We start from the raw sequence: 24446 nt of genomic DNA on the forward strand, positions 1-24446 counted from the left end.
TTATTAGGTAAATCAGAAATTCCTTAATCACCTGATTTCTGTGCCATGGACCCCTCTGGTGATTTGGAAAAGCCTATGAACTCCCCTTACAGTAAATTTATTCCCACTTCTCTTGAGACACTCAGCACTTCCTACTCTACCAGATGGCAAGTTATTAAATGCATAAAATAAAATAGATTGGATTAAAAAGGAAACCAACTACGTATCAAGATAATAATAAAAACATTAGAACATTCTGTGCTGTAGTAATATATGTGCTTCCATATTAATGCATTAAGTCATCAGGTGGGTGCATGCAACCAGGTCAGGAATGTTTGAAGTAAATGAAGGTTCCCCTTTCCGTGCCTGAGCACTAGTGGTTTTGGATGGCTGCTTTTCCCACTGGTTACATTTCCTGCCACTGTAAGCATTTTGCAAGACTCGGGTCATGTTAATGCACTTCCATTTTTGTATATTCTATACAGTATGTCCCCTACATATGAATGAGTTCCATTCCGAGAGCACATTCCTAAGTCCAATCTGTTTGTACGTCCAACAAAGTTAGCCCAGGTACCCAACACAATCAGCTATACAGTACCGTACTGTAATAGGTTTATAATACTTTTCACTCAAATAATACATTAAAAAAACCCACAAAAAATAAAGAAAACATTTTTAGTCTTACAGTACAGTACCTTGCAAAGTACAGTAGTACAGTACAACAGCTGGCATACAGGGGCTGGCATCGAGTGAACAGGCAAGAAGAGTTACTGACTGGAGGAGGGAGAGGAGGTGGGAGATGGTCGAGCTGAAGGATTGTCAGCAATAGGAGTTGGAAGGCAAGCTGCATGTGACAACGTACGCCAGACATGTGAACTAACTCACGTGCCTGGAGCTGGGGCCACGTGTTCCTCGTTCTGGGGTCTTTGGGACCTCACACAGAACAGTTGCTTGATGATCGCTGGGGGGAGTGTTGATTTGTCAAACCCCAGGTGGTTGAGTTCTGAGAGGGAAACATCTGGGGGCTCCCTTCAATTCCTCCCCTCTGCCACCCCAAGCTGAGGCTCTCTTCTCTAGAGCTCACTCCTGAGCTCGCCTCCGGCTCTGAGCCTCCTGTGCTCATCTGGCACACCTCCTCCGAGTCCAGCAGCACAGCCAAGTCAATCTCTAGTCTGTAAAAGTAGGGCCTGAGATATGTATCCACGTGAATCATCCTGACCTGGGCGCAGGCCATGCTCGACAAGAAGCACATGAGGTAAGGGCCCTCTGAGATTCCACTGTGGGGAGTTTGTGTTAAAGGCAGGGTGATTGGCTTCTCACTGCTGTGAAGCCATGAGCTGGTCTGGGCCACTAGAGGTTATTATGTTTGATTATGTTGATGGAGGTGGTTCTTGGTCTTTAAGGAGGACGAATCCAGAGGTAGAAATTCCTTCCCTTTCTCTCCTTCCTTTGAAAGGATTTGGATCTGGGAGACCTGTGTTCTCATTCCCGTTCTGACATCTACAAGGGACATCTGGGTAAGTTTCTCAATTTCGCTGAGCTTCTCTTTTTCTCGGACCACACATAAAACCACAACATGAGGTCATGCATGAGTCCACTCCACAAACATACCATGAATCACCCCCTAGGTCATTTGTGCAGATTAAATGAGACCATGCATGTAGAGCAGCTAGCATCCATCATCCATCCACCATCCATCCACCCATCATCCACCTATCTACCCGTCATCCATCCATCCACCCATCATCCATCCATCCACCCATCATCCACCTATCTACCCATCATCCACCTATCTACCCATCATCCATCCATCCACCCATCATCCACCTATCCACCCATCATCCATCCATCCACCCATCATCCATCCATCCACCCATCATCCACCTATCCACCCATCATCCACCTATCTACCCGTCATCCATCCATCCACCCATCATCCATCCATCCACCCATCATCCACCTATCTACCCATCATCCACCTATCCACCCATCATCCACCTATCTACTCGTCATCCATCCATCCACCCATCATCCACCTATCCACCCATCATCCACCTATCCACCCATCATCCATCCATCCACCCATCATCCACCTATCCACCCATCATCCACCTATCCACCCATCATCCACCTATCCACCCATCATCCATCCATCCACCCATCATCCACCTATCTACCCATCATCCATCCATCCACCCATCATCCACCTAACCACCCATCATCCACCTATCCACCCATCATCCATCCATCCACCCATCATCCATCCATCCACCCATCATCCACCTATCCACCCATCATCCACCTATCTACCCATCATCCACCTATCCTCCCATCATCCATCTATCCACCCATCATCCATCCATCCACCCATCATCCATCTATCCACCCATCATCCATCCATCCACCCATCATCCACCTATCTACCCATCATCCATCCATCCACCCATCATCCACCTATCTACCCATCCACCATCCATCCGCCCATCATCCACCTATCCTCCCATCATCCATCCATCCACCCATCATCCACCTATCCACCCATCATCCATCCATCCACCCATCATCCACCTATCCTCCCATCATCCATCTATCCACCCATCATCCATCCATCCACCCATCATCCACCTATCCACCCATCATCCACCCATCCACCCATCATCCATCTAGCCATCCACCAATCCATCCCTCTTTCTTTCACTTATCAAATGTCTCCTGAGCATCTGCTCTGAGGTGCTAGAGAGATGGATGTACACAAGGCAAAATTCTGCCCTCAGGAAGCTCACATTCTATGGGATGGGGTTGGGCAACAACCAAGTAAACAAATAAATAAACAACCTAATGATGGGTGATAATGATGTTCTGAAGGGAATAGGCTGACATGAAAGACTCTAAACTAAGAAAAGCGGTTGCAAGTATAGCTGGGGTGGTAAAGGAAGGCCTCTCTGAGGCGGTAACATTTGAGCAGAGGCTTGAAGGCTCTGGCCACAGGGAGGGGCTGAGTGAAGAGGGTTCCAGGCTGAGGGAACAGCAAGTACAGGTGGAAGGCACTCAAGGCCCGGGAAGTTTTCTCCCTCCCTTCTTTTCTTCTTCCCTCTGTCCTTCCTTCTTGGGTCATGTTTCCAAAATGGCCCTTGATGCAGGCATATGTTCTGGCCAGGGCCTTGGGACACTTCTCTGGCCTCCATGGGCTCCCAGCCTTCCGGACAGCCTGGGGGTTCCTCTTCTCCCACCCCGAACGCCTCGGGTCCCAAGGGCAGTCCTCACCTTGCCATGGCTGGCCACCTCCTGGGTCACCCAGGGATGGAATAGATCCTTGGCCCCTAGCCCTGGTCCATAGGCCTTGCCCCAGTAGCGAGCTCCACTCACCCAGGAGGATGGTTTTCATGTTGAAGTTGATATATCTGCGGACGAAGACCCATGTGGTGACCAGGCCAAAAATGAGGGCCAGGAGGTGAAGCAGACCTGCAGAGCAAGGAGATGCTGCCATGAGACCACAGCACCAGACCACATTGCAAGGCCAGGCAGCAAGACTACATGTGGGTCCTTCCCAAATCCCCTCAGTGAGACCACATCCTGTAGGTCCAGACCCTGCCCACACTGTGGACCAGTCCACGGCCTGCATGGCGGGCCTAGCGTGAGCCTACGTGATGACCATGCTGCATGGCAGTGTTCCCCAAAGTAGGGCTGCTGGGAGGGAGGGTTAGAAATGCACCTTCCTGGGTTCCACTTAGCGCTCCAGAGAGCATCTCTGGGGTGAGGCCTGGGAATCAGCATGCTGAGGGGAGGCCTGAGAACTGCGGCAGGAGAGCAGGAGGCAGGTGAGCCCCGGCGTTGGAGGCAGGAAGGCTCAGGGTGGCCACCTGCCACTGTGTGACCGCGGGCAGGGGCTCAGCACCTCTGAGCTGGAGTTCCTCAGTCACAGAGTGGACAGGGTGATGCCCTTGATGCTGAGCCCATGGCTTGTTGGGAAGGATGTTACAGTTGTCACCACTAGGCAGCCTCCAGGGTGGCTTGCGGGGTGGGGTTGGTCTCCTGTATTTGCCATCCACTCCCCCTGAAAGCCACCGCAAATAGCACACAGTGCTCTCTGTAGGAACACACACCAGCCTAGCCAACGTGGCCTCCCCTGCCTCACAGCCATATTGCTCCCTATGCCCCCATGCATCACTGAGGATCAACTCCAAACACATGATGGACCACCAGAGCCCCCGGCCGCTCTCCCTTTCCTCACTCTTCCGGGAAGGCTGTACCACACCTCCCGCCTCAAGGACTCTGGTGGTCCCACAGCCTTGGGAGTCAAATGTAACCATCAGGCCAAGTTCCCTTGCTCCTTGCCTGAACTCCCTCTCCATCTATGGCCATACCACTCTAAACACACCGGATCTCGTGTGACCTCCCTCTCTGCACCACCCTTGCTCCTCAGCCCTGAATTCAGCTGTGGCCTCCTGCTGGCCTCAAGCTACTGCGGTGGGGGAGAAGGCCCCCTGGATCCCATGGGGTGGGGTCAGGTCTGTGGGGTCCTCGTCTTCTAGGGCATCGGCTCACATTATACGGCACTCATTTTGTGTCGGGTGCTGGGCGAACGGCATTTACACACATTATTTCAGTTCATCCTGGAAGTAACCCTCTGTATTGTACGCTATTGATTACCCCCATTGTACAGATGAGGAAACTGCAGCTGGGAGAGCTGGTCACTAGGCTAGTAAGTGACAGGGGGGACCTGAACCCAGGGAAGTAAGCTGACTCTAAAACTCGTGCTTGGGACTTCCCTGGTGGTGCAGTGGATAAGACTCCACACTCCCAATGCAGGGGGCCCTGGTTCGATCCCTGGTCGGGGAACTAGATCCCACACGCATGCTGCAACTAAGGAGCTGGTGAGCCTCAACTAAGGAGCCTGCAAGCCGCAACTAAGACCCAGTGCAACCAAATAAATAAATCTTAAAAAAAAAAATTCATGCTCTTCAGGGAACTATATTTAATATCCTGTGATAAATCACAATGGAAAAGAATATAAAAAAGAATGGATATATGTATAACTGAATCATGTTGCTGTACAGCAGAAATTAACACAACATTGTAAATCAACTATACTTCAATAAAAATAAATAAATAAAACTCGCTCTCACCTTTCTCCTGGTGTTTGAAAATATAAATGGATTGTGTCAGTTTCCTATTTGGTGCCTCAGTTTCCCTACCTGTACAAAGAGGGTACAGTATGAGGGTGCAGACCAAAAGGCAAAGGCCTCTCCTTGTGCCCAGCCCTGTGGTTTGAGGATTCTAGAATAGCCCTCCTTGAGGCAAATATTTTGTCTGTAATAGCCAACCACAGTGAAGTGTTTCCAAGATAGGATGAACCTCCATGATCCCACCCAGGTGGGGCCATGGTGCTGAAGTTTCTGTAGTCCTTCAGCCTTGAGGCAGGAAGTCACCTCTTATACTCTTCCAAGCTCTCCCTGTATTGGTTTCCTCCTGGAATTCTGGCCTGACCAGTTGAGAACAAATAAAGCCAAGTAACCTCTGAGTCCAGGATGGGCAGACACTGCTGGCAGAAAATGGTTTCCAAAACCAGTTTCAGACCTCAACCTTGAGGCTTAGAATCCTCAGAGCCTGGCCCTACCTGACACTCTCATTGTGTCCAGGTGAAGAGTGGCTTGGGGTCAGTGTTCCTGTGGAGAGAAGAAAATAAAATGGGAAACTGGTATCTAGGGTCTGAAAGTGAACAAGACTGAAGATGAGGAAAGGGTACCTAAAACTGAGGGGATCGCAGTCCTTTCAGTTTTGTTCCCCATCGTCTGCCATCATCTGTTCCTTCTCTGCTCCCACCTCTGCTTCACTTTTGCCCCTGTAATTCTGTATTCAGTTCAACATGCCTTTTTTGAATGCAGAGATTAGGAAGCAGAGGAAGATGCAGTCTACCAGCCACTGTCCCTGGAGGATTGATTTATTCACTCATCCATTCATGTATCCATCCATCCATTTGTCCATCTATCCATCCACTTGTCCGTCCGTCCGTCCGTCCGCCCATCCATCCATCCATCCAACCATCCATCCATCCATCCATCTACCCATGCATCTATCCATCGTTCTGTCCTCCAGCCAGCTGAGAGACATTGAGCTGGCCAGCCCCCATGAAACCGTTAGGGAGCAGAAGCTCAAGTGATCTTTGCTGATGGACCAAAATTAAGAGTAATAGGGACCCACATAGCACAGGTGAGCTTGCGCCAGGTGCCATACATGCACTATCACCTTTAATCCTCATAGCTCCCCACTTTAGGGGTAAGTAAGCTAAGACTCACCACTGTTAGGCCCACAGGCATTCAGCTTGCAAGGGTCAGGGGCAGAATTTGGATGCAAGTCTTGGCTGCCCAATCCCCACAGGGAAGCCCTGCCAGTGTCTTTTGTCTCGGAGGAGAGTTGAAACCGAAGTTTCCCCCCTTCCTGAGTCCTGGGCCGGGGTAGGGTCAGCCTCAGTCCCACCGCTCCGCTGTGCCACCCCCAGGTACCAGTGACTTGGCAGCGCTGAAAACCCTCAGGAGGTCTCTGGAGTCTCCGAAGAGGGGAGGGCGGGGCTCGTGGTCGCTGGCCCGGGTCTCAGACCCACCCCCCCGGAGCCATCTGGAGGGTCTCTGACTGCAGGGACTTGCTTCCACCACTCTTCCAGCTCTCCACCCCAGAATCCTCTTTATCCTGAGAATCCATCTCAGCAGACGTTGTGTCCAAAGCCCAACGGCCAAGGATCCAGAAGGAGACAGAAGACCTGGACAACACCCGGCACCGAGGCAGTCGGGCTGGGTCCGTCCTCGGTGTTTCAACAACAGCAGCAGCAAAGGCAAACCCACTTTTCTATCTGAGAAGGATGAAAATGCCCCCACCCACCCTGGCCCTCCCCCTCTAGGACCTTCCAGGGGAGGAAGCTGAGCTATCACCTGGCCCCGCCCACAGGGATTTTGTAGAACTTTAAATTTCTGAAATTCGTGTTACCAACCTTTTTTTAGATCCAAAAATATACTGTGCTCTTGAATGTTCTCAGGATGTGACCTACGGTAGTCCAGGAGCCCAGGCCTCTGGATGAGGCTTAAAGGATATCCTGTGGGGTCCCCCATGTGAGGAGAAGCCAGGAGACCCGGGAGCGGAACAGGATGGAAAGACAGGCACAGGGTGTGACAGATGAACGGACAGACATGGATGTTCATGGAGAGAGTGTCACGGAGACAGAGACTAGAGAGACAAAAACAAGGACAAGGGGGAGAGGCACATGGCAGAGGTACAGAGACAGAAAGAGAGAAAGAAGACAGAGCAGAGAGACAGGAACAGAGGACGAGAGGGACAGAGAACAAGTCCTCAGGACAGGCTTACACCTGGCTTCAGAGAGAGGGAGTAGAGAGACAGGATGGGGACACATACCCGGGCAGGGGGCTAGCCTCTCGCGTGGTGCCCTTGCCAAGCAGGGCTCCTGGCTTTAGGGGCGGGGGCGGTGAGGGCTCTTCTGGCCAAGTCCCGGTGACCCCCTCAGCCCTTGCAGAGCTCGCTGCGCTCCTGAGTCCCCAGCCCGCTCACCCTGGCAGCCAGCGGGGGCTCTGGAGCTGGATCTGAAGGTGGGGCAGGAGGGAGAAAGGCACCTGGGACAGGTATGCAGGTGAGGCAACAATTCTCTCTGCAGCTACCCAAACCCCAAACAGTTTCCTTCCTCCTTGTTTCTGGGGTTACTTCAACCTGTTATTCAGGTTACGAAATTGTGAGGCAAAGGCACAGGAAGAAACATCCTGCTGCCCCGCCTGCTGGCTTGACTGGCCCGGGCACAGACTCGGTGGCCCCAGGGCAGAACTGGGTCACAAGGTAGGTGGAGGGGGGAGGGGGGAGGGTGGGAAGTAGGAGATGGAGGTGGGGAGGTAGGAAGTGGAAGGCACGAATGGCTGAAAACTGCCCCACTCCGACCTGACCAGAGAGCCCATGGTCCACCCTCACTGTCCATGAGCCTCTCCATTTTTCCTGTCCTTCCCCCTGGACCACTTCTGATTTCTGGCTTCAGGTCTGGCCCTGTGCGTTAGCCCCAGGCACGCTTTGCTTTTCCACAGCAGGCCTTGTCTTCTGCAGGCTTGGTACAGCGCTGAGCGCTGAGGAGGTGCTTGGTAGATATTTGAGGACTGAATGAATTGGATTCCTGCATAGTCCTGGAAGGTTAGGAAGATGAAAGCACCAGGTAGAGAAGGAAGCTGAAGTTCAGGGAGGGCAAGTGACTTGTCTAAGGTCACACAGCAATGGTGGATTGTATTCCTGAAGCATTCTCTGAGCGCTGGTTGGAAGGCAGGCTGTGCATGCTCTAGGAATGGAGATACGGCTGTGAGCACGATGTGCCCTGGAGCATCCCTGGGCCTTTGGTATTGCTAGTCCCTCTGTGTGAACACTGCTCCTCTGCCTCTTTGCCTGGAACAGTCCAACTCACCCTTCAGGTCTCAGTGTAGAAGTCACTTCCTCTGGAAAGTTTTCCCTGACCCTCCAAATCAAGATTAAACATGTACCTGTGGTCTTGAATGGGAGAACTCCCTTCATGGTACCCCAACCTGTCAAAGTGGGCTGACCAATCAGAGCACTGTGATTCCTTGTGATTGGTTCAGGAGGGAGCAGGTGATCCAAGCAAGGCCAATCAGAATTTTTCCTGGGATGGATCTATGGGAACTGGGGAGAGGGAGGCACTTTTCTCCTTGATGATGCTAAGCTCAATGTCTGTAATTCTGGGGCTGCTGGAGTCCCTTTCTCAGCCACTGCAACACATCACCTCCTATTACAGACAAGTCCCACAGGAAGATGCAAATGCAAAGGCTGAGCAGCAGGGGCAGTACATGTGGTCTTGGTCTTAAAAGAGTCAGGCAGCAAAAAGCATGTGAAGTCAGGAAAGAGGATAGATTTGGGGATTAGACAGGCCTGGGTTTGTCACTTACCAGTTGTGTGTTTTGGGGCACACGCCTCTGGGCCTTGGCTTCCTCCTTTATAAAATGTGGGCGATGCTATCTACCTGTCCTGAAAAGGATGCCAGGTAGGGAGGCCACCTGTCTAGAAGGGGTTTGCTGCTCTGACAGCATCCGCCCGGTCTCCTCCCTGTGGGCAGGCCCCATTCGCCCTGCTGCTTCCTGCTGGCATACCCCCATGGCAGGATTCCTTTACGGATGTATACTGTTTCTGTGGAACCAAAATCCCATCACAGCATCTTTCTGCCAGCTTGTTTGTGATATTTCTTAATGACCCTACAGGAGCTGGGATGTCAGCATCTTCCTGTTTCCTGGAGCCTGTTTCCTGTTTTCTGAGCCTTTCAGCTCAACCTTGACCTGTCCCAGAGTACAGACAGATGAAGAAAGGGTTACTTTCTCTCCAGGCTGGGAAGGCTGAGGAATGCACCCTGATGGAGAAATAAGTGGGTATTTCCCCTGATTAAGTGGTCTATGGTCCCTGTTGAGCTCAGGATAAAGGCCAAAGTATTTCACGTGGCTTATATGGCCTTGAATGATCTGAGGCCTGACATGAGGGTGACCTTGCCAACCTCATCAGGTACTGTCTCCACTTCACACTCTGCTCTAACCCCCAGAACTGCCCTGAGTGAGGTCCTCTCCCCTTCCAGCTTTGCACACATTGTTCTGTCTACCTGGACTGCCTTCCCTGCCCGTCCCAGTCCTCAGGTCCTTACCCAGCAACCCTTTGTTGTTGGAAAGACAGAATTCAGAAGCTGTTTCCTAACCCATCATAGGGATCCAGGCTTGGCCAATAGTCATTTCAGGATCAGCCCTAAGTCGCAGGGAAAGGGGACACTAAGCTCTGTGAACATGCTCGGCACCTTGCCTGTTGTGGGCATTGGCCACAGGTCAACTTCGAGGTCTGTTTACCAGGGCATTTCTAAGGGGGTGTGAACTTGAGGCCAGATAAAGAGCTTGGAGAAATCATGTTGCAATGAGCACCGGCTGGAGCTTTATGTCTGAGCTTTCGGTAGCTTTAGTCCTTCAGCTCTTCCAGCACCTCCTGGCAATCAGGCTTCTTCCTGTCTGCCCAGAGCCACACCTCAAATTACAGGCACACCTGGGGGATATAGTGGGTTCAGTTCCAGACCACCGCAATAAAGCGAATACTGGAGTAAAGCGAGTCACACAAAATTTTTCGTTCGCGAGTACATATTAAAGTTGTATTTACACCATATTGTAGTCTATTAAGTGTGCGATGGCATTGTGTCTAAATAAACAAGGTACGTATCCTAATTAAAAAATGCTCTATTGCTAAAAAATGCTAACCATCATCTGAGCCTTCAACAAGTCGAAATCTTATTGTAACAGTAACATCATAGATCACTGATCACAGAAACATATAGTAATAAGGCAAATGTTTGAAGTATTTCAAGAATTACCAAAATGTGACACACGAAGTGAGTAAATGCTTTTGGAAAACTGGCACCGATAGACTTGCTTGACACTGGATTCCCACAAACCTTCAATTTGTAAAAAATGCCGTATCTGAAAAGCCCAATGAGGCAAAGCATAATAAAATGAGGCATGCCTGTCCTGCTCAAATTCCAGATCCTTAGTTCCTACAAAGCAGGAAAAAACCCATTTAGTTATACCTGGCAGAAGAAATGGCAAACACATGGCATGCATGCTGCCTCTTGGTACTCCACTGCCCACGGCAGACATCAACAATCAATCATGGTCTTGGCCTCAGTACCTTTTCAATGTAGCACCTTAGGCAGAAGCAATCTATTTCCACTCCTCTCTTACAGGTTTCCTGGAGTAGAAAATAACAGACACTCACCATTCTAGGACATACTCTTCGTGTTCTATCACAAGATCCTGTGACACCCCACCTGAGGGCTTTCTCTTGGCTCATCCGGGGGCAGGCTGGGAGAGCCAGGGAGTTCCTGCCCTCAGGAACAGTCCTCAGCTAGTATGGTTGAGAGTGTGAGGATAATACTTTAGCTTGCTCATTCCTAGACGGGTGATGGAATTATGTCCCCGCAAATTCATATGAAGTACTAACCACCCGCCGTACCTCAGAATATGAACGGACTTGGAAATGGGTTGCAGGTGTAATTAGTCAAAGCGAGGTCAGTAGGGTGGGCCCTGATCCAATATGACTGGTGTCCTTCTAAAAAGGGGACATTTGAACACAGAGACACACACAGAGAATGTCATGGAAAGACAGGAGCTACCCTGCCGCAAGCTATGGAACTACCAGAAGCTAGAGAGAGGCTCCTTGCTCTCTGCTCAGTACCTTCCAAGGAAGACTGGCCTTGCTGACACCTCGATCTCAGGCTTCCAGCCCAGGACGGGAGACAATGCATTCCGGTGGTTTCAGCCACCCCGCCTGTGTACTTGGTTATGCAGCCCAAGCTGACTGGTACAGCGGGTCAGCCCTGAGGTGTGCCCCGCTCTGCTGCCCAGAGTCCTGCAGGGGCATTGGGCTTCATTCACCCACAGCAGCCTGTTGGATACGACACCCTCTACAGTGTCCTTCCCTTCCTGTCTCACTTCCCCAGCTCCCTGCCAGGGCCATCTGGAGTCACGTCCCAGATAAGCTACTTTCTCTAGTGTCTTTTTCTTAGGGTCTACCTCTGAGGAAACTGGCTCAACACAGCACAAAATTGATCTGTCCTTCCCTCCCCTTGGGTTTTCCAGTCCTGGGCCCCCTGCCTTCCCACAGCATCACCCTTCTCCCCGCTTCTGACCAAAGGCTCTCCCGAGGAAGTAGCCTGGCCCATGGGTGGCCTGGGTGTGGGCGTGGTCTCTGCCTCTCCTCCCCCACCAGACCTTCTCACCTGTGTGCGAGACCCCCTGACCGTCATGTTACCGCTGCCTGGGGGCAACGACCTGCGTGATCCCAAGCCCAGGAGGCGGAGCCTTCATCTAGCCACACCTCCACCTCTTCCTGGGAGATGTTTTCCTGAGTTCTCTTCATTGCAACCCCAGGCCCCGGGATCCCCTCCCTGAACCTCTATCAGGAGAGATGGATCAGACTGTTTTCTGGGTGATCTCATGAGCAAGACTTGTTTGAGCTTGTAATAAATAAATTATAAATAAAATAATAAAAAGAGCTACCATTTACTGAGTGCTTACCGCACAGGGTGAGAATTTACACACCTATCTCGCCAAATGCACACAGCAACCCGATGAGAGGGATACACTGCTGTCTCCACGTCTCAGAGGAGCAAGCTGAGGCTTGAGGAAGGTGAGTAACATGCCCACGGTCTCCCAGCTGTGGCAGCAGAGCTGGGATTCACACCACTGACAGCAAACAGCAGAGGGTGAAAACACTGGGCACTGCGGCGGGTGGGTCCGAGGCTGACCCGCACTCCGGCGCCCCAAAGAGGAAGGGCAACGGGCGTGGAGTTTCGTGTGTGTAGGAATAAGACTTCACTTGTGGAAAAGTACGTATTGAGAACCTACCGTACAGCACAGGGAACTCTACTTAATGCACTGTGGTGACCCGAACGGGAAGGAAGTGCAGAAGGGAGGGGATATATGTATATGTATGGCTGCTTCATTTTGCTGTACAGTGGAGACTAACACGACATTGGAAAGCAACTATGCTCCAATAAAAATTAATTTAAAAAAAGGTATTTTAATTTGAATTCAAAGGATGAACGTTCTCCAGGGTAGATCGCATCTTGGGTCACAAATCAAGCCTCGGTAAATTTAAGAAAACTGAAATCATATCAAGCATCGTTTCCGACCACAAAGGATGATTCTACCCCAAGAAAATGTCCTGGCTTCAGGGACAACAATTACATGCCACTGAAGGCCCAAGTTTTCCTTCATTTGAGCACATGAACTTTGGGGGCAGGGATGGTAGATATGAGCATCTGTGCAGCTCTTCTGCGATGCCTTACCCAGGGCAGCACTAGTGAAGCGAGGGCAGCACTTGTTCCGGGTGACGAGAGGGCTCAGGCTTCTCCCCGCTGTATCTCGGGGGTGGCGCACCAGATCCCTGTTCCCTGCAGTGGGGCCCTCTCAGTGTGGAGGGCACGGCCTGGTAGAGAAGGAGCTGGGAACTCCCCACAGCATCAGCCTGCAGGAACCAGAGGAAACACACTGGGTGTGGCCGAAGCCTCCCTCTTCTCACAGACACGCCTGAGACACCACACTGCCATGAGCTGAGCAGGTCTGAGCCCTTCCCGAGATATCTGGGGATTTCTGTGACTTTTTTTTTTTTTTTTTTAATTCAACTCAGTGATTCATCCTACAATATTTCCTGAGAATCTCCTCTGTGCCATCACTATGCTGGTCAGGGGGCAGGGAGAGAGAAGAGAGCCGACAAGGTTCTCCCCTTCTAGAAACACAAGCGTAAGGGGGAAGGGACAAGTCCATGGATGGCTATGGGGCAGTGGGACACGTGCTCTGGTGGGGTTCCTTCAGGAGGTCTCCTGGTCTGGGGGGCTGTCAGAGAAGACTTCCTGGAGGAAGTGACATCTAGGAAGCTGAAGTTCTCCTGGAAGGGGTCCCAGGCAGAGGGAACAGCATGTGCAGAGGCTCAGAAGAGAAGCAGAACATGATACTCTGATGGTAGAGACCAAAGTGAAGGGGGGAAGGGAACTGAGTCATTAGGGCCTTAAGGACTGGGCTGGTGACCTTGGGCTTTGTTCTGAGGGCAATGAGGGGGGGCGCAGGAAGAGTTAAACAGGGCCAGGGATGAAACCTCAGCTCAGCTTGGAGGAGGTAGCACTTCCTTCTAGAAGCCGTCCCTGAGCCCAGGCTCCTGGCCCTTCCCTGGCACCCTGAGAAGCCTTCCATAATGGCACCTTGCCATGCTTCGTGGGCAGCCCTGATTTGGGGGCTGGCTACCCCTCCAGTGGCTCTCGAGTGCCACCTTCATCCATGTGGTGCTACTGTCAAGGCATGTAGTAGGTGTGCAGTAAGTGTTGTTAGAAGGAAGTGAGTGCTTTCCGTTTGGGAAAGAAAATAAAGGAGGGAAAATAAAGGATGAAACAAACACACAGGGGTTGCTCCCTCCAGCTAAATGGCATTTTCTTTATGACCCCGCACTCAACATTTTTCTCTAAAGTTGAACTCTGTCCGGAGGAGTTAGACTTCAGAATCTAACAAGCATTTTCTGGAATTCCACCTCACCGCTTTGCTCGTCATCCCTGGAAATTTTGTGGACTAAATGTCATCACCAAAGGCGGGGGTTGGGGGTGGGGAAACTATCTATTCTTCCGTGGGCTTCTTTCTGTTCCACTCATGCATGGGCAGGGGTTCAAAGAGAGGGACGAATTCTGCATGTGTGGGTATGGGAGATGGAAATGCTACAGAGGGAGTGACAGGGTCCTGAGGAGACAGACTCAGGAAGAAAGAGAGAAGACTGAGGTATAGACCTGGTGGTGGGAATGTAAATTGGTACAGCCACTATGGAGAACAGTATGGAAGTTCCTCACAAAACCGAAAATAGAGCTACCCTATGACCCAGCAATCCCACTCCTGGGCATGTATACGGAGAAAGCCATAATCCAAAAGGATCCATGCACCCCAGTGTTCATTGCAGCACTATTTACAATAGCCAAGCCATGGCAGCAACCTAACGGTCCATCGACAGAGGAATGGGTAAAGAAGATGTGGCACATATACACAATGGAACACTACTCAGCCATAAAAAGAGTGAAATAATGCCGTGTGCAGCAACATGGATGGACCTAGAGATTATCACACTAAGTGAAGTAAGTCAGACAGAGAGAGACAAATATCATATGATATCACTCATATGTGAACCTAATTTTAAAAATGATACAAATGAACTTATTTACAAAACAGAAACAGATTTACACATACCAACAACAAACTTATGGTAACCCAATGGGAAATGTGGTGGGGAGGGATAAATCAGGAGCTTGGGAGGAACATACACACACTACTTTATATAAGCTAGATAACCAACAAGTACCTACTGTATAGCACAGGGAACTCTACTCAATATTCCAGGATGACCTATATGAAAATAATCTAAGAAAGAATGAGTATATGCATATATATATCTGAATCTCTTTGCGGTACATCTGAAACTAACACAACATTGTAAATCAACTACACTCCAATAAAATTAAAATTTAAAAAAGTTTTTGTTAAAAAAAAAAAGATTGAGGTAGAGAGACATGAAGAGAACGAAAAAGAAGTGGAGACACTAAGAGACTGAAAGTGACAGACATTTGGACAGACATACGAGCACCCACATGGGTTCACTCGCACAAGCACGCACAACACACACCTGTGAGTCAGGGCATTGCTGAGTCTTGCCTGGAACCAGCGGACGCATGTAACCCCACCAGACCCGGGTGTCCCTACCCTGAGTTTCCAGTCACTCCCCAAGGCTGTCCTGAATGCTTACCGTTGCGGCCCAGGCCTATGTGAGGTCATCACAGTAACCAGAGGCTGCATTTCATTCTCTAAATGGTCCTTCCTGTAAACTCTCAGTATTTATAGGCAATTATTCATCATGTCACCAATACAGAGGAAGACAAACAGCAAATAAATCCATAAACAATAAGGCTGGTGGCTGGAACAATTTGTTCTAGTGATGTTTATTTCAGAGGGAAATAAACCCATTACTTCCATTATGTCCTGTTTTAATTTTATTTATTGGTTTTAATGGTCTTCTCCAGCTCTGGCCAATGGTAGAATTACTGGGCCATGCAGGGCCGTGCAGCCAGAGATGCAAGGATATGTGAGGAGGTGCAGGGCTCTGAGGGCTTTTACTCCCAACTTCCTGGTGTGTGTCCCAGAATAAGGCGATAAATACACATGCCAGGTGCTGCTCTGAGACTCTTCCTTGTTTTAACTAATTTAATCCCACAGCAGCTCAATGAGGAATTTGAGGAAACTGAGGCCCAGAGAGGTCAGGTCTCACAGACGGTAAGAGTCAGAGGAAGAAAAGATCTCAGAGGCAAAGCAGACAGAGATGAACCTAGGAATCCATGCTCTTAACCGATTGCCCTCCTCTCGACCAGGGCTTGGCAGTCTTCTGTGAAGGATGAGAAAGGAAATATTTTGGGCTTTGTGGTGCCCTATGTTCTCAGTCATGACTGTACAACTCTGCCGTCAGAGCGGGAAAGGATGTAGACAGTATGTAACTGAATGAGTGAATGAATGTGGCTATGTTCTAATAAAACTTTATCTATGGAAACAGGTGCGGGACTGGATCTGGCCGTGGGTAATGACTTGCCGACCCCAGCCCTGTGTGTAGCCCCTCTTAGCCCTGGCTCTCCCTCTGCTGAGCCTCAGCCAGCCTGGGTTTGGCTTAGCCATGGTGGTGGAGAAACAACGCTTCCGTGAGATAAGAGGGAGTTTCTAAGATTCCATCTCTCCTCCTTCTTTGCCAACCACTGCCCTCCTCAGGGCCCTGCTCGCTTTGGAGGGAGGCCTCAGCTGCCTGTCCTAGGTCCTCGTGTGGGTTTTCAGAGGGACTTTCCTTCCCGTTCACCTGACTGGATTATCACCTGAAGGTGCCTTGCTCAGTGCCTGGCACCCAGGAGGCCTCCAGTAAACAGCTGCTCTAGCCGTATTTGCACCTTCAGGTTTGCAGAGGCCTCATCTGACCTGGGCACTGCCGTCTGTATAACATGGCGGTTAAGAGTAGGGGCTTTGGAGCCCCGTCTGGGTTCTGCCATGGGACTATGGACACAATCCTCTTTCAGCCTCAATTTCCTTGTCTGTCCATGGCCATCACACTCCCTAATATAGTGAAGATTAAATGCAAGAATGCACCCAAAGCATATGGTATGGAGGAATTTGTTAATCAAGCAGGCCCCTTGCCCTCTTCCTTGGGGATGCCCCCTGTGCCCTCCACTCTCCCTCCCAAGGAGGCAGAAATCCCTCCAGGATGACAGAAAAGTGTGCTCTGAATGGGGAATGGGTTCTTCCATGACCTGACAGAACAGTGGGAGAAAGGAGGAGGTCGTCTGGCTAAACACGCAGACTCTTCCCCTCCCCTCCAGCATCCAAGGGGACAGGGTGACCTCAGGCTGCTGGGCATCCTTGGGTACAATAGCCTGCGGGGCTAGTTTCTGCCCCCAGAGTTTTTCTTTGCTGAGAGCCTGGCTGTGCATCACCAGAGAGGACTATCTGAATCAGGGTGGGGCTACCTGGAGTTGCTGGGTTCGTCCTCTGAGCCATGGCAGGCCTGCTGTTGGCCTGTCTGAACCACTTCAGCAGGTCAAGCATGAGAAAATTCACCTCAGACTCAGTGGGTAATTCTATTCCTTTTCGTCAGAGGCAGCTGGGTCTTGGCCTTTTTGATTAGCCAAGATGGCGGCCTCCACAATGACACAAATGGGATGTTGGGAAGGCACTGGGAGATAAGCCTTACATAGGGAGGTGTGGGATCCAGAGGTGTCTGAAGGAGAAAGAATCTTAATAATAATCAAATTAATGATTGTAATAAGTATTATTATTCCTCTGCCAGTTTTGAGTCCTTTTATTTAATCTTCCCAACAATCTTGTGAATCAGATTCTTTTTTCTGATTGATGTATAGTTGGCTTACCATGTTGTGTTAGTTTCAGGTGTACAGCAAAGTGATTCAGTTATATCTTTTTCAGATTCTTTTCTCTTATAGATTATTACAAGATATTGAGTGTAGTTCTCTGTGCTATACAGTAGGTCCTTGCTGGTTATTTACTTTATATTTACTGTGTATAATTTGATCCCAAATGCCTAATTTATCCCTCTCCCTCTTCCCCTTTGGTAACCATAAGTTTGTTTTTTCTCTCAGTGAGTCTATTTCTGCTTTGGAAATAAGTTCTTTGTGTCAGTTTTTTAGATTCCACATATAAATGATATCATATGATATTTGTCTTTCTCTGTCTGACTTACTTCACTTAGTATGATAATTTGTATGCAAACACAAAAGACCCCGAATAGCCAAAGCAATCCTGAGAAAGAAAAACGGAGCTGTAGGAATCAGGTTCCCTGACTTCAGACTATACTACAAAGCTACAGTCATCAAAACACTATGGTACTGGCACAAAAATAGAACTATAGTTCAATGGAACAGGATGGAAATCACAGAAATAAACCCATGTTACTATGGTCAATTAATCTATGACAAAGGAGGCAAGAATACACATTGGAGAAAAGACAGTCTCTTCAATAAGTGGTGCTGGGAAAACTGGACAGCTACACGTAAAAGAATGAAATTAGAACATTCTCTAACATCATACACAGAAATAAACTCAAAATGGCTTAAAGACCTAAATGTAAGGCTGGACACTATAAAAGTATTTGAGGAAAACATAGGCAGAACACTCTTTAACATAAACCGTAGCAATATTTTTTTTGATCCTCCTAGAGTAATGAAAATAAAAACAAAAATAAATAAATGGGACTTAATTAAACTTAAAAGTTTCTGCACAGCAAAGGAAACCATAAGCAAAATGAAAAGACAACCCACAGAATGGGAGAAAATATTTGAAACCAAAGCAAACGACAAGGGATTAATCTCCAAAATATACAAACAGTTCATGCAGGTCATATCAAAAAAACAAACAATCTAATCAGAAAATGGGCAGAAGATCTAAATAGACATTTCTCCAAAGAAGACATACAGATGGCCAATAGGCACATGAAAAAATGCTCAACGTCGCTAGTTATTAGAGAAATGAAAATCAGATGCTTTCCTTAACTGCATTTTACCCATGAGGAAACTGGGGCTTAGAGAGATTAAATGGTTTGCTCAAGGTGACACAAGTAGAATGACATGCAATATTGCCATCTGTTACCTTAGTAACTAATTAAGTGAAGGAGGGGTTGTTGGACCTAGGATTTAGTAGACATCTGTTGCTTTGGTCACCTGACCAACATCCATTCTCTCTTTTTCTGGTGACTGCTCTGATTTTCCTTTGGGACCCCGTCCTCCCACTCCTACCCTTCAGCTGGGTAGGGCTGACCCCATCCTCTGGCTCCAGGCCTGGCCATGTTGTCCAGGTGTAGCTGATGAATGTGTTCCATCTCTTGGTCACAGAGATAGGATCAGAAATGGGTAGGTGACCCCAATGGGGAAGATCAGAGCTCTCCCAGGGATTTTTATGGACTTGCCAGGAAAAAGGAGCTGCCTTCCTGTTGGGGTTTCTGAGTTGGGGCTACTTAGACCTGGAGATACTGATGGTTATGTTTGCCACCATGTGAGGAGATGCTGCTGAGAATAAAGCCACGTGGAGGAAAGGATCCCAGAGATAGAGTCCTGGGGATGTCATCTGAGCCCTAGATCAAGCCTTGCTTGAAGTCAGAGTTATGTATGGACTTTTCCATTATGTGAGCCAATATAGGTCCTTTGTTAGGCTGGTTTGAGTTTGCTTTTTTTCACTTGCACCTGGAAGAGTACTATCTGACACACAAGGATTTTCCTGTTTCAAACCACAGTTACATCTATGAAAATGACTCAGATTAAATTCCCATCCTATCCCATCCCTCCTGAGGTTTGGACACCTCAGCCCCTGCAGAGGCCAAAAAATTCAGGCCGACACTTGGCTTTTTCTCTGTGGTCTCCTGAAGGCTTTCCACCAGAAGCCACGTTGTTCCTGACATTTTCACCAGAATATTCCTCTAACACACATCCCATTGTGCCTGCAGAATGATGTGGGTCCTTGGCGCTGTGCCCACTCCCAGCCTCTTTCTTGGCCTCCTGTTGACTCCCAGCTCCCACCTCCAGGCCTCTGATCCTGAAGTCATCCTCCTCCACCAGGGCAGCCCTCACCTCTCTCCTGGGGATCCTGTACTTTGTGGAATGCTGCCTCCTTTGTGAGATCTCTCTGCTGCGGCCTGTGTGGCTCTCTCCTCAGTGTGTGTGTGCAGAGCGGGACGTGGGGACAGAGGCAGCAGAGTGCACGGACCCTGGGGCTGGATGGCACAGGCGCAAAGCCTCTCTCTATCGTTCAAGCCCTGCCACCTTGGCCAGGTTACCCCACCTCCTTAGGCCTCAGCTCTTCACCTGTAAGATGAGGATAATAAGACCTACCACGCCACGTTGTTATACTGAGATGAGATAATCCACATAAAGCCCTTGACACCATTCCAGGCACACAGTGAACCCTCAATACGACTAATCTAGGATGATGGCTGTTGTTGGTGTTGATCACATAGAACCTGTGCACATCTCTCTCCCAGGGCCCCACCCAGACCCTTTACACTCAGTCATCCAGCTATTATTTCATCTGATAGACTGTGAGCTCCTGAGATAGCGCCTAATCATTTTTAAATGCCCAACACCAAGCAGAGTGCCCGGCACGTGGTACTGCTCAGCTCTGACAACAACTCCACTCTGTATTCTGCAACTGCTAGGTGCCAGGCATCGTGATAGGCGCTTTACATCGTCTTTTTCAAAATTCACAGCGGTCAAACCTCCAAGGAAGTTATAAATGTCCTCATTTTTCTGAGATAAGGGAGGCTCAGACAGGTGAGGCACCGTGCCCAAGGAAACAGCTGAAAAAAAGGCGAGCCGGGATTCAAACTCCAAAGGCCGTGCTCTCCCCATGACTTTTGCATCTTTGTCTCCCCAGGCCACCTCCCCGGGGAGCAAACCTCAGCGCTTCCACCCCTACTTCCCACAGCCTCCCAAAGCAAGAGATTGGTACCAACCACAGGATGTGTCTGCCCCTTGCCAGGGTGCCTGCCCTGTGGGACTCCAGGCTGGATGGAGGCTACCACCCACACACAGACAGGCTGGCCGCTGCCCATATTAGACGGGCTGGTGTCATCTGAGGAGAAGCAGCAGTCCAGCCCAAGGATGTGCTGGCAAACCAGAGCTTCAAGTATCCCCCAGCCCAGGAAGTGCCCCTCGGCTCTGCAGCCTCCCAAATTGCTACTGGAACGGATGAGCTGGGTCTGTGTGTAAACATGGAGTGGAGCTCAGAAAGAGATGTGTAAACAGTGACCAAAGACAGAAACCCCAGTGGCAGCTGCTTCTCCTGGATGAGACCAGCACATCTAATACCGGCTGGTGTGGTGTGGCTTCAGGCGGGCAGCGGCCAGCCTGTATGGGGGGCTGGCAGATGCACTAAAGCAGGCAGACAGATGGACGGACAGGAGCAAATACTGGGCAAAGGCAAATTCCTCCTCACAGCTGTGCTTGGCCCGGGCACGACCACCTTGCAGAACTCACCTCCCACCACCACTCCCCCGCTTCTCTGAGATCCTGCGGTGTGCCAAACATTCCCCTCCCCTCCACTCCTACCCCAACAGCATTCCTCCACAAATTTAATCTCAGAGAAGTCTGTTCTGATTCCTGGGCTATCTCCTTTATGGCACATGTCAAAACTGTTTTGCAATGACTATCCGTGCAAGTTCTCTTTTACTTTCTAGCTGGAACCATATCTGTTTTGCTCTTGTCTTGTTAATCACTATATCCTTGTGCCTGACATGCAGAAAGTGCTCAATTAATGCTCACCGAGGGAATCATCTGGAAGGATACTCCTGCATCAGCTCTCTTCTAGCCATGGACTCAGAATGCATCATTGAGGCTGCATAGTGGTGGGGAGCACAAATTTTGCAGCCACACTGCCCAGGCAAGCTGTTTAATCTCTCAGCGCCTTGGTTCCCCATCTGCAAAATGGGAGTACTAATGGCGCCTTCCTCAGAGAGGTGATATGAAGAGTAAATGTGTTATTACATAGACGCTACTTAGCACAGAGCCTGGTTAAGTACATAGTAGGTGCTATTTTATGCTTTAGTGATTATTATCCTAGGCGCCTAGACAATGAGAAGTACAGGGAAAAATAGTGGAGATCCAGACTATTACTCCCATTTTACAGATGATAAAATTGAGGCTTAGTGAAAGGGACTAGGCTGACTTTACCCAGCTAGAAAAATCTCTCAAGACCATGCACCTTTGTTGTACCTTTCCAGGTGATTATTTTCAGAGAAAAATGAGATGTGGGGCAAAGAACAACATTCCTTCCTTCTTCATTCATTCTTCAAGTATTTGTGTGGCTCATAGTGATGCTCAAATGTATCTTTTGAATGAATAGATGAATGAATGAATGAATAAATGTCAAGGGGTCCCTGTGGGTAAGGAAAAAAAAAGCCCTCCATGTGGATTATCAAGTCCCTGGCTTGCATGCCTCACATCTCAGTCTTATGCTCATGGCAGGTGTAACTAATCAATCATGGTATACCTTTGCATTGAGCCTGAACCAACCTCAGAATCCTCATCGTGGTCCACTATTAAGTCATCAGACTTGGCCCCTCAGACAAAATCTATTACCTTTCTGAGTCTGATCTCAGAAGTCTCTTTGATTACGTAGTCTCTTCTTCCTCTCTTTTCATGCTTCTCTCTCAGGCTCTTTCATTCCTCATTTTTTACCCAACCACCTCCATTTTTACCTGAGGGCTCCCGGCTCCCACTTTCCTGCTTCAGTGGAGAAGGTGAGATGCCTGGCTGGTGCCTTGGGTCCCTGCCCCAGCCAAACACCACCCTGGATCAGCTACTGACAGAGTCCAGTCTCTTGGTTCTTGAAGGAGTTGGGGCCTCCCTGGTGGGTCCTCTTGATGCAGCAGGTCCAGAGGGAGGAACAAAGTAGCTCACAGGTACCTCGGATGGGCCAGCTTCTCCTAGTGGTGCCCTGGCTCTGCCCTCTTTTGAAGAGGCCTGCCATAAACTCTCCTTGCCCTGTTAAACAATCTCACCAGGAAGAAGGAAGTTAATCTAGGGGCTCAGTGGGAAGAAATGGGTCTAAAGTCTTGCCTGGCTGAGGAGCCACCTGGAGCACTGGCTCGGCTAGGCTGTGTCTTTTCCACGGAGCTCTCCTGGCCTTGGTGGAGGAGGTTTGGGTGGGGATTTGAGCGACTTAGGAATGAAATACTGCAATCACTGCCTGAAAAAGTAAAACAAAACACAAGAGGACAACTTCCAACAAACGAAAGTCCAAGACCAGATGACTTCACAGGCAAATTCTATCAAACGTTTAGAGAAGAGTTAACACCTATCCTTCTGAAAAATCACAGAGGAAGGAACACTCCCAAGCTCATTCTATGAGGCCACCATCACCCTGATACCAAAAACAGACAAAGAGGTCACAAAAAAAGAAAATTACAGGCCAATATCACTGATGAAAATAATCACAAAAATACTAAACAAAATACTAGCAAACTGAATCCATCAATACACTAAAAGGAGCATACACCATGATCAAGTGGAGTTCATCCCAGGGACGCAAGGATTCTTCAATATACGTAAATCAATCAGTGTGATACACCACATTAACAAATTGAAGAAGAAAAACCATATGATCATCTCAATAGATGCAGAAAAAGCTTTTGACAAAATTCAACACCTATTTACAATAAAAACTCTCCAGAAAGTGGGAGTAGAGGGAACTTACCTCAATATAATAAAGGCCATATATGATAAACCCACAGTTAACAACATTCTCAATGGTGAAAAGCTAAAAGCATTTCCTCTAAGATCAAGAAAAAGGCAAGGATGTCCACTGTCGCCACTTTCATTCAACAGAGTTTTGGAAGCCCTAGCCATGGCAATCAGAGAAGAAAAAGAAATAAAAGGAATCCAAATTGGAAAAGAAGAAGTAAAACTGTGATGCTTGGCAGATGACACAATATTATACATAGGAAATCCTAAAGATGTGACCAGAAAACTACTCACCAATGAATTTGGTAAAGCTGCAGGATACAAAATTAATACACAGAAATCTCTTGCATTCCTATACACTAACAATGAAAGATCAGAAAGAGAAATTAAGGAAACAATTCCACTTACCATTACATCAAAAAGAATAAAATACCTATGAGAAAACCTACCTAAGGAGGCAAAAGACCTGTAGTCAGACAACTATAAGATAGTGATGCAAGAAATCAAAGATGACACAAACAGATGGAGAGGTATACAATGTTCTTGGAGTGGAAGAATCAGTATTGTCAAAATGACTATACTATCCAAAGCAATCTACAGATTAAATGTAATCCTTATCAAATTACCAATAGCATTTTTTACAGAATCAGAGCAAAAAAGTTTATAATTTGCATGGTAACACAAAATACCCCAAATAGTCAAAGCAAAAGAAAAACAGGGGCTTCCCTGGTGGTGCAGTGGTTGAGAGTCCGCCTGTCGATGCAGGGGACGTGGGTTTGTGCCCCGGTCAGGGAAGATCCCACATGCCGCGGAGCGGCTAGGCCCATGAGCCATGGCCGCTAAACCTGCGCGTCCGGAGCCTGTTCTCCACAACGGGAGAGGCCACAACAGTGAAAGGCCCGCATACTGCAAAAAAAAAAAAAAAAGAAAGAAAAACAGAGCTGGAGGAATCAGGCTGCCTGACTTCAGACTATACTCCAAAGCTACAGTCATCAAAACAGTATGGTACTGGCACAAAAACAGAAATATAGGTCAAAGGAACAGGATAGAAAGTCCAAAGATAAACCCACTCACCTATGGTCACCTAATCTATGACAAAGGAGGCAAGACTATACAACGAAGAAAAGACAGTCTCTTCAATAAGTGGTGC

The 24446-nt window shown here is 48.7% G+C and overlaps 1 protein-coding gene across 2 annotated transcripts in view; it reads right to left on the reverse strand.

Annotated features, from left to right (window-relative positions):
* FAM3D (FAM3 metabolism regulating signaling molecule D) overlaps window positions 1-24446 on the reverse strand; it is a 93164-nt gene that overhangs the window by 50960 nt on the left and 17758 nt on the right. The window contains exons 1-3 of one of the 2 annotated variants that reach the window (XM_067754966.1): window positions 7384-7571; window positions 5597-5645; window positions 3346-3441 (exon numbers count right to left, since the gene is read on the reverse strand). In XM_067754966.1, coding sequence (XP_067611067.1) covers window positions 3346-3441; window positions 5597-5609 — 109 coding nt within the window. In that variant the 5' untranslated portion in view covers window positions 5610-5645; window positions 7384-7571. Of the gene's footprint in view, window positions 1-3345; window positions 3442-5596; window positions 5646-7383; window positions 7572-24446 lie in introns of those variants that run through there. The other variant, XM_067754967.1, reaches the window with a different exon arrangement.

This window comes from Pseudorca crassidens, chromosome 10 (assembly GCF_039906515.1).
Source record: "Pseudorca crassidens isolate mPseCra1 chromosome 10, mPseCra1.hap1, whole genome shotgun sequence".
NCBI lineage: Eukaryota > Metazoa > Chordata > Mammalia > Artiodactyla > Delphinidae > Pseudorca > Pseudorca crassidens.